General features: G+C 39.4%; 2 protein-coding genes across 2 annotated transcripts in view; both read left to right on the top strand.

Moving 5' to 3' along the window:
* ABHD10 (abhydrolase domain containing 10, depalmitoylase) overlaps nt 1–1,169 on the top strand; it is a 19,858-nt gene extending 18,689 nt beyond the window's left edge. The window contains exon 3 of the mRNA XM_019629698.1: nt 1,127–1,169. Coding sequence (XP_019485243.1) covers nt 1,127–1,130 — 4 coding nt within the window. The 3' untranslated portion in view covers nt 1,131–1,169. The remainder of the gene's footprint in view (nt 1–1,126) is intronic.
* Nucleotides 1,170–8,160: 6,991 nt separating this feature from the next.
* Nucleotides 8,161–10,590, top strand: part of TAGLN3 (transgelin 3) — a 16,896-nt gene continuing 14,466 nt past the window's right edge. The window contains exons 1-2 of the mRNA XM_019629708.1: nt 8,161–8,280; nt 8,372–8,641. Of these exons, the coding sequence (XP_019485253.1) occupies nt 8,161–8,280; nt 8,372–8,641 (390 nt within the window). The remainder of the gene's footprint in view (nt 8,281–8,371; nt 8,642–10,590) is intronic.

Genomic DNA, 10,590 nt, shown 5'->3' with positions numbered 1-10,590 from the left:
ACATAGAAAAATACTGGAAGGAAATAAGCCATAATATTAATGGTTATTATATCCATGAGGTGAGGTATGGATGATTTATTTCTTTCTAGGTTTTTTATAAATTCCCCATGTTTTTTGTAATGAATATGTGTTACTTTAATTAGGAAAATTGTTTAAGACAAATTAAATCTAAATTTAAAAATTCTTCAAGAATCAAAAGATAACCAATGTTTTATTTTAAGGTAATAAGTGTAGAAATATCATTGCTCAGTTTTTAGGAAGTATTTGGAAGACTTCATTGTCAGCCAAAACAAATTTTTTTCTCATTCCATAGGACTCTGAAAGGCAAAAACTATACATTTTTATTTATACTCAGTGCTTGATTGTCTCAGAATACCTACTGTATTGTTTTTCCATTTTTAGTTCTATGCTTGATCCTTGTCTCTGTACCCCATCCCCATTTTAGTAACTTCTCTTATAGGTGCTAAAGGTTTATGATTTTTAAATCTAAACAATTTTTGTTGCTAAGATTTGATTTAATTAGTATGAATGATATCTGAAATTATATATATTTGGAATATAACATATTCCAAGAAATTATTGTACTTTTCTCCCTTTCATTTTCCCTTTCAGTTGGGGTGAAGCAACACCTGATTTAAGATGTTGCCTGATAGGGCTGGCCGAGTGGCTCAGTTGGTTAAGAGCTCATTGAAGAGTGTGAGCTCTGAGCAACAGCGGTTCGAGTCCAGCCCAAGCTGAGTTGCCACTGAGCTGCCAACAGGTGGCAGGATGGCTCAGCTTTAAAAAAAAGATTAAAAAAAAGATGTTACCTGATAAAGTTAGCTAAATCTAAGTTTGAGTCCTAGCCACAGTTCTACCTTTCAACTTTGAATGTGATATTTAACTTCTCTGAACGCTAATATTTGTAAAAATAAAATAATAACCAAATTTTTAGGATTATATGAGATGCTATGTATAAAATAACCTGTCACAGTATCTTGCATATAGTATTTAATTACTGGTAATTATCATTGATACATTTTTATCTCTTCCTCTTCCTCAAGGACTGCTTTCCTTAGATTATTTAAGGCTATTACATGTGTTAATGTATCATAAATACTTTTATTTTCCTATTTTTTCTCAATAGGTAAAAAAGGAAATAGAGATGAAAGGCGTGTGGAGCATGCCATCCAAATACAGTGAAGAAGGAGTTTATCACATTCAGTACAGTTTCATTAAAGAGGCTGAACACCACTGCTTGTTACATAGTCCTATTCCTGTGAACTGCCCTATAAGATTGCTCCATGGCATGAAGGATGACGTCGTGCCTTGGCATACATCAATGCAGGTTGCTGACCGAGTAATCAGCAGGGATGTAGATGTCATCCTCCGAAAAGATAGTGATCACCGAATGAAGGAGAAAGCAGACATTCAACTTCTTGTTTACACTATTGATGACTTAATTGATAAGCTTTCAACTGTAGTCAACTAGAATCACATTTTTAGTTGGTATGTGAACTAATGGATCCAGATGATTGGAAGAGGGATAACAAATGGAAGACCCTGATACTCAGAAGGTTGTCTCCTGTTATCTCTATTTTGTAATTATCACACGAGTATTTATTTAATGATGTATTAGCACTTACGTGATACAAATTGTGAAGAAAGTACAGTTTCTGTATCCTCAAGGGATTGGCTCCAGGATCCCACCCCCAACCCTGCTTAGACACCAAAATCTGAGGATGCTCAAATCCATTATGTAAAATGGCATAGCATTTGCATATAGCCTGTGAATATCCTCCCGTGTACTTTAAATCACCTCTAGATTATTTATAATACCTAAAACAATGTAATGCTATGTAAATATTTGTTTTACTGTATTGTTTAGGGATCAACTTTCTGGAATTTTTCTTAAAATATTTTTGATGCATGGTTGGCTGAATCCAGGAGTGTGGAATCTGCAGATACAAAGGGCTGACTATACCAGCTGCTGTTTGGAAAATTTTCTTCTTCCTTGAATCTGATTTTTTTTTCATTAAAATATTTCCTATTTTTTCATTAAAGAAATGTTTAACTTCTAATGTTTTTGTTAACTATGCCAGCTTTTAATTGTGTTCTATTCTTAGAATTATTAATAAAGCTTAATTTTGGGGGGTTTTGTTTGGTATCATTGTAGATGGAGATTTGTAAAATTCTGATTCTAAAATGCATTTCACAAAATATGGGAAAATAAACCTGAAATGATTAGAGAAATGTCTTAAGCATAATAAACTTCAAAAAATAAAGGTATTTATATATTCTGCATGTTATATTTGAACTTAAAGTTATCTTCTAAAGGCTCAAAACTACAGTGATAAAAAGTAGACACATTTCTAAATTTTGGCTTATATGTAATATATTTAAATGGGTGAATTTCATCTTAAATGTAGTATTTTCATAATCTAAAGAGGTAATTAGTCTTTATATATTATTGCCTACCTGCAAAAACATTTTTATTAAGTACCTTAAGTTCAAATAGCCAAGTGGATACCATCTAAATCAGAGGACTTTCTGAAGTGCAAATATAGTAAGAAAATATGAAATGCAAATATAAAGTTGTTTTAATAACTAAAATGAGCTTGTGCAGTAGTCAGCCTTGATATTATTGAGTTGGTGTTTTTTAGCTTATAAGTTTGATTGGACTTTAGTCTGCTTGGGTTATTTATGTCTGTCAAAGTAGAATTTAAGGTAACAACATGACATATATGAAGAAAGAATGTTGGGACAAAATTCTTGTGCCAAAAAGAGTTCACATAGCAGGCCTGAGTGCTTATCCTCAGACTGCTTACAAGGTTGACCCGTGGTTGTCACCTGGGAACTTGAATTTTAGGAGGGTTCCACCACTCCTAATAAAAGTGTCTCGCTGTGCCTAAACAAACAATATGGTTTGTGCTGAGCACCTTCCCTTCTGGGAGTCTGGAATTTTGGTAGGTGTTAGTCAGAGGCTGCCTAAGTGATCAGCTCCCAGTAAAAAGTCTGGGCACTGAGTCAAACAAACTTCCCTGGTGAACATTTCATATATGCTGTCAACTCTTTGCTGGGGGAATTAAGCCCATCCTGTGTGACTCCACTGGGGGAGAATTCTTGGAAGCTTGTGCCTGGTTTCCTCCGCAGGTTCCTTTTCCTTTGCTGATTTTGCTTCATATCCTTCCACTGTAATATATCGTAGCTGTGAGTAGAACTATACATTGAGTGTGGTGAGTCCTAACAAATCCTTGAACCTGGGGATGGTCGTGGGATACCTGACACAGCTACGGAACAGGTTAATATCCTACAAGGCAATAAAACTACAATCTCTGAATTATCTTTTATACCAAAAACCATTTACAAATAAAAAATACATAAATTGTGTGTGTGCCACAGTGTCTGCTGAGATAGTTGGTTATGGATGGCAGGGCCTTCTCCCCAATCGCTGCTAGACAGGAGGATTAGACAGCTGAGGAAAGGGCCCCTGCTCATGAGAGTTCCCTAGGGTTAAACATAATTATAATAAAATGTAATCAATATGATTAGAGATTCAAGTACCTCTGTAGAGGCAGTACGTATAATGGTTAAGGACAGAAACTAGAGCTTGTATTCAAATCCTGGCTCACCATTTACTAGGCCTGTGACAGCAATACACTTAACTCCCTGAGGTTTCCTCATCTGTGAAATGACAATGTAAAAACCTAGATAAAGTATAAGGGTTAAATAAGTACAACACAATGAGAACAAGGATACATAGGAGTGTTAGTTGTGGTATCCTTTCAAATAGTCAATGGTTAGAAAAGGGGAGAAAGAACCCTTCACTACCTGAGATAGGAAAAGATGTTTTAAAATTTGATCTAGCTTTGCAGAGGGTAACAGCCCAAATTCCAAATGAGTGAAGAATCAGTGAGTTTATTGTATTCTGGTACATAATTCATTACTTCAGCATTCTATTTTCCCCCAAAGCTCTTCCCCCTCACCCCCAAAACAATTCCATGCCATGTATTCAGTGAAATGGAAAATGCTTGAACAGCCAGCAGCCCTGAGTGCCTTATCCTGTGGAACTCCTGCATTATTTTAAAAGTGACATGACCCCTCTAAACAATCTCATGCATGTGCAATGGAAAGGAAGGCTAAGTGAGGCCACATAATATGCTGTGTTTGCTTTTGCTGCATCTGCCGAGCCTAGAGGCATTTAGATTTAGACAAATCTAAACAGCATGCTGTTCTCTTGAGCACCCAACACGGTCTGGAGGAAAAGAGATTTGGGCAAAGCTCCTTTATAAAGCATGGAGATAGAAAGCAAGGAAAGCATTACTCGTCACGTAACCATTTCCAGGGTAGTACCCAAAAGGAATATGACAAATTTTCCTTATACTTTGAACTATTTAAAAAGAAAAGCTAATGAACTCTTAGTTTCTGGTGGAAGATGGGTGGAATTTAGATATACCTTTTTAAGATCCCGTTTAAATACAAGTGTAACTTTTTAGTTTAGAACCATAATCATAGTATGCACAGCTTGGTTTAATGAGAAAGATGTGATACTTTCCTACATTTACAAAATATGCCTAGAAAAGAGGCACTTTTTTTAATTTTAATAATACTGTAAGTTTCATTCAGCTTTACTTTGGGTTAAATACACATGAAATGTGCTTTAATGCATAAAATCACAGTGGATAGCAGCTAAGGACGGGAGGGAGGTTAAGGACAATCTGACAATTCACATTGTGATTCTGCACATTGATGAAAGAGAATTCACACTTCTAAAACCTCAAGACTTCCCTTTGTAAAGAACCAAAATAAACCCAAGACACCTTGCCGACATTTCCCGCCCCGAAACAAACCGATTCCTCTTTTACAAATAAAACTGAAATAGTATGGCAGCAAAAGATTTCGATAGCAATGAAAGTTAAGAGACACATTTTTTTACCCAAATGAATTTTTGCAGGAATGACCCTTTCCCATTTGAGCTCTCTCTTTTCTTGGGCTTTTCAGGGTTTTGCTTACAGATAAACTTTCTTCTACTAAAAAGAAGCTCAAATGTTAGCTTCTCAGTGAGGCCTTTCCTGACTTATCCTTATCTCTGTGTCCAAGAAGTTTGTCCCTGGGTCCTCTGTCCTCTTGCATGAACAGCAAGCACTCTGTCCGTGCCTGTTTGATAGAACTTACTATTTTGAGATTCTTGGTTTATATGCCAGCCTCCCTCTCTCAAAGGCCTATTGAGATCAGGGGCTTGGGTATTGTTTATCCCCAGATGTCTGACCCTGTTACAGCAACCCCTTTTGCTGGCTCTGCCCCCTTACCCACCTTATGTTACTATTCTCTTCTGTTCTGGCCTTGCTACTCTTCTGATGCTACTTACTTATTCACCTTGAGCAACCACACCCATGTTCCTGGTCTTAAGTGCTACCTGAATGCAGATGATTCAAGTACATTCCTCCATTCCAGACTTTGCTCTCGAGCTCCAAACCCATAAAACCACTGCCTAATGAACTGGGATGGACCGTGGGCCTCCAAATGCAGTAAGCACAAACCTTATTATCCTTCCCCTTTATGTACCTCCCTGTCTAAGATTCCCCTTACAATAAATGGCACCACCATTGCCATTGTAGACAAGTCAACCTTGGGAACCATCTGACCATCTCCTTTCCCTTCAACCAAATCAGACCTGATGGTTCTCTTTCCTTATGAAAAAAAAAACAAATTCTTTTGCATTATACGTAAGTCCAGATTTCCAGGGGTGGAGAGTGTTGGGGAGGGGGAAACCCTGATTTGTAGGCATAAAAGCTCCCATCTTGACTGGTTTCAAGCTGCCACTGTGACATCACTGATACAAGGATGCCGGGAAGAAGTTGCCAGCAGCGCACCAGTTATATAGTATAGACACCGTGTGCATGATAAAGGGGCCATGTAATGAACCTGACAAGCTCAGGAGAGGCCCACATGGGGGGTCTTACAAACCCAGAGACCGAAAGCAACCACACAGGGTGGTCTGCCGTAAAAATTCCTGTGGGACATGGTGGATAGTCACCTCCTAGGCCTGTAGCTTCCTTGACAAAGGTCAATCTTTACCTTTGAAATTGTCTACCGTCTTTGTGCATCTAAGATAACATGCCTTTGAAATGCTAGAGTAATCTTTATTTTCAGACCTTGAAAGCCACAACCACAAGCACTAGAGCATATTGTTATCTTGTTGCCCTTGTACCCTCTCTATGTGCTGTAAATATTAATTATGAACTATCCTGTACCCACCAATGTAAAAGAAATATGTACCTCTCTGTTTTACTTTTTATCCAATTTCAGAGATTCTCCCGCTTTGCTTTCTCCTACCTCCTTTATCTAGCACCCTTATCTAAATTTCATGTCACCCTCCTTACATCTCCTCCCTTGATGCTAATGTATAAAATAAGTTGCAAAACTGCCATTCTCCAGAGAATTTTCTCAGTCTGTTGAGATTTTGCTTCCTGGCAATTGCCACCAGTTTGGCTCAAATAAACTCTTAAGAGACTTTTTCTTAGGCTAGACCTTCTTTCGTTAAAAACTATATAGAGACAATAAACATAAGTACCCTCAAAAATGTAGGTAATAGCAAAATATAGCAAAATAAATTATAAAGTGGCCTGTTTTGAGTATTTAACTTTTGTTTGTAATATAATTTAAGGGTAAGTTTACATAATTTAATTGCTTATGATGGTCGAACTTAACAACTGGTCCTCAAAATTCCTGAAAATTTAAACAAGGGTGCTTGTAAGCATATTACTTTATGATCTGGAGCCTGCCTGACATTCCAGACTTATTTTTCTTACTGTGTGTCTCCTCCCTTTAACCCTATGCTTTGCTGATATTGAAACATTTTCACCTTCTTAAGTAAGCTGACTTTGCCAGTAACCTTCCCTATTCCTCCTGCCTCACCCATCCAATCTGGCAAATACCTTGCCCCTTTCACCGGGCAAAAACATACTCATCTTTAAGACTTAATGTCATCTCATTTACAAACCTTTTCCCTACGCCCTTATTCCTTTCCTCTAGGTATAATTGTACCTGAGTACCTTGTGCATAGTTTTAGCATGATACCTGGCTGGTATTTATTGTTTACAAGTTTAATTTTGCTACTAGAACATGTTGCCATGTCTCATTCATTTTTTTTCTTTTCTTTCTTTTTTTTTCCTGATCAACATATTTATTCTGGCTAGGCCATTTCAGCCCAACACAAATCACACTGGGCAGGAGGTGGGAGGGCTGGAGGGTTCACGCATTCTAATACAAATATTTCAGTCTCAAAATTTCTAGATACAACCTTAAAAGCAGATACAAGAAAGAATTTTTCATATGCAATTTTTAGCTCATTAGCTCAACAGGTACAAATAGAATAGAAAAGAAAAACTCATTCTACATAGATCTTTAATGTCAGAACAAGACAATTCAATTGTTGCAGTAACTCCACATAAAAATCTTCTTCACCAGCTCTGCCCAATAAAAATCTCTGAGATAATGAAATTGTTCTTTATTTACACTAGCCTGTATGATACCCACTAGCCACATGAGGCTATGAGCACTTGAAATATTGCTAGTGCAACTGAAAAATTGAATTTATTTTAAATAATTTAAATTATGTGGCTAGTGGCTACTGTATCAGACAGTGGAATTCTAGACAAAGAACACCCCATCATCATCATAACCATCGTCATCAACAGGATCTTCTGCTTAGCTTGATATGACCTAATTTGGTAAATGGAGCAACTTTTGTAAAATGATGACCATGCAGGCAGTAGCATAATATGATCATAAACTGACCATTTCTGACTTCTTTACAAAGTACCACTACACAAAGCTGCCGCCTGTTGGGATGGTTGTGGGTTCAATGAGCAGAAGTTGGGGACAAGACAGTCCTTGTCAGTTGTTGATGTCTAGATTTAAACAGGTATCCAAATATGTGGTATGTTAATGTGAATCATTTCAGAGGGATGTGACTACTGCACCCTCTATGATGAAACCACTGTAACGTGTGTCGAAGTCTTATATAAAGTGGAAACGTCAAAGGAGGGTGCTTTGTAAGGACGCATTTCACGTGATAGTTCTCCAAGTGCTCACCTTGCTGACTTTGGCAGGTGAGGGTTGAGAAGCTGGATGGACTGAAGGCTGGGAAGGATGTTGGGATGGTGGTTGAGGCTGCGGATGGATGTCATGGGTGGGGATCTGATGAGCCTGGCCAGGAGTTGTCACGTTCACCCTGTCATTGGTTTGCACCTCAATCTTGTAGCCAGGGGGCAAGAAGGTATTGAAGCCCATGATCAGGTCAGTGTGGTGGCCTTTGAACAGCTGGGACATATAATATCCTCCCTGGAGTGTCAATGTTCTGAGATTTAAATCCCTTCATGATGTCAAGGAAATCATTGCAGACCTGAGACTGACTACCAAATTGCAGCTTCACTGGGTCAAGATAGGACAGCAGATCCTCCACTTTGAGCCTTTGAAATTGCTGTTGTCCCTGCGCTGGTGGAACTGGTGGTGCTGGATGAGCTTGACTCTGCACCGCCTGGTCTCCATGGGGCTGCACAGCTATTGGCTGATGATGGCTGCTACAAACCGCTGCTATGGTGAGCCCATGACTGCCACCGGAGCCCGCCCGGTGGCACAGCTGAAACCTGATAGCTGGGTGTGACCGAGTACTGAATTCCAGTGACTGGCTGCAAGGTCTCAGACAAGGCTTCATACATGGGAGGAGCCGGGGCAAGCACCCGGCACTGGTGAGAAAAAGCCTCTGTGCTACCAGGGATCCGACGCTGCTGGGTTGCATACACCGGTGACTCCTCGTCATCCAAACGTCACTTCATTCTGCGCTCATGCTCAGGAATGCACTACAAAACCTTGTGAGTCAGTCAAGGGGTCCTCAATGGGGCTCATTCATTCTTTTTTTTTTTAATCCCAGCTATATAGGCCCTTAAAAGAGTTGTTGAAAAAATTAACTATAATACTCGGACGCACTCAGTAAATATAGGATTGAGCCTATTTCCACGGTCACCCCCCTCCCGCCCCCCAAGAGATCAAGCTTTTTTTCTCTAAAGACTTCCTGTGGATTTCTGGACCTGTCTAACTTATGCCTTGCTGGCAAAGTGTGTCCGCCCCTCACCCCCCCCCCCTGCTCACTGTATCCTTTCTAGAACCTTGAGCTCAATCATTCACTTAAAGCACCCAGTTATCTTGTTATAACGGGAAGAAATCTTTGGGTACAAAAGATATGCAAAGCACAGTCTGCAAAAAATTGGGGGACGGTGAGAAGCAAATGTACCTCTTCTAGAATTGTTTTTACCTTTCTGTAACAAACCAACATCTTCTTTAGAGCAATTCCAGCCACAGAGAAAGTAACATGCTTTCTGTCTGGGCCTCTCTTTCTTTAGCCTCAGGTTGGCATTGACATTATTGCTGCCACCCAAGATGCAACTCAGTGACCTTAAAATTCTGCTGACAATTTTCCTGCTCTTTCCCTAAGCTCCAGTTCTCTGGAGATACAGTTCTGCTGTCTTTAGAGCTTCATCATATGAGGATTCCACACAGCATCAGACCTGCCTTAGTCAGCCCCTCTTGTGCCTTTTTCTAAACTGACCGCTCTCCTAAAAGTTCCCATTCTCCAACAACCCTTTTGTTTTTCCCAGAGTTCTCACTCCTAGGCCTTCCCCTACTGACCACTAAGTCTTGTCTCAGGCAAACCACTCACACATCTGCTAAGTAATCAAATTTTCACTAGTCCAGGCCCCAGCCAGCAGGAGATTTTTCTCAAGACATGTATTATTTGAGGAGTCATTTCCTGCATCGCTTCTAATCAATTTCCCACTGGGACAAAGGTCACCATTCCACGTACTAGACATTCTGCTTTATTCCTCTTCAGCACAGTACTTGGCACAGTTACGTGCGCAAAGAAATGTGTGTTAAATGAACCACAAAACAGATTTTTTTTTCTCGTGGAAACTACCCAGAGACTTACACAACACCAATAAGACTCAATCTTTATCCCCAGTCTAGGAAGAAAAACGGCCAAACCCTTCAGCAGTTATAAACATTTCAGGCCAACTTAAGTCTGATGATTTCTCCTGAGGTCTTGCTAATACTAAATACTCAAGTTACCACTGATAGTATATCAGTTGTGCCTTCCTGATTGTTAATTAAAATAAACAAGACAAACTCTTCACACTCTCAACATCTCTCACTCCAAGAGTTCTTAGTATATTGAGCTCTTTTTTATTTACAAAATATGCTCTTAGTGTCTTTGGGTTAAAAATAGCATTAAAAAGCTACATTCCTTGAATATGTCAAACTGAGGCACAAGACTTTCCCACTAGGATGGAAATTTCTGGATGAAATCTGGCTGGCAGCTGAATAGGTTAATGGTTGCAGGGCTCAGCCCCTCCTGTCTTATGCTGCCAGACAACTGTTCCCTCAGGGCAGGGAGAAAGTGGTTGGCAATTCCCGACAGATGGACAGCTGACTGAATGGACCCTCCCCCCAGACCCCATCCCCTGTGCAGCTGTGTGCTGGCCTCGGATACAACGGGGCTCTCCCTCAAAGGAGGGGCAAGAATTGTGCAACTGGAAGAAAAAAAAAAAAAAA

Source organism: Hipposideros armiger, unplaced genomic scaffold (genome assembly GCF_001890085.2).
Source record: "Hipposideros armiger isolate ML-2016 unplaced genomic scaffold, ASM189008v1 scaffold_866, whole genome shotgun sequence".
In the NCBI taxonomy this organism is placed as follows: Eukaryota; Metazoa; Chordata; class Mammalia; order Chiroptera; family Hipposideridae; genus Hipposideros; species Hipposideros armiger.
Note: the sequence above shows the minus strand (reverse complement) of the source record. Positions and strands in the feature narration are given on the sequence as shown.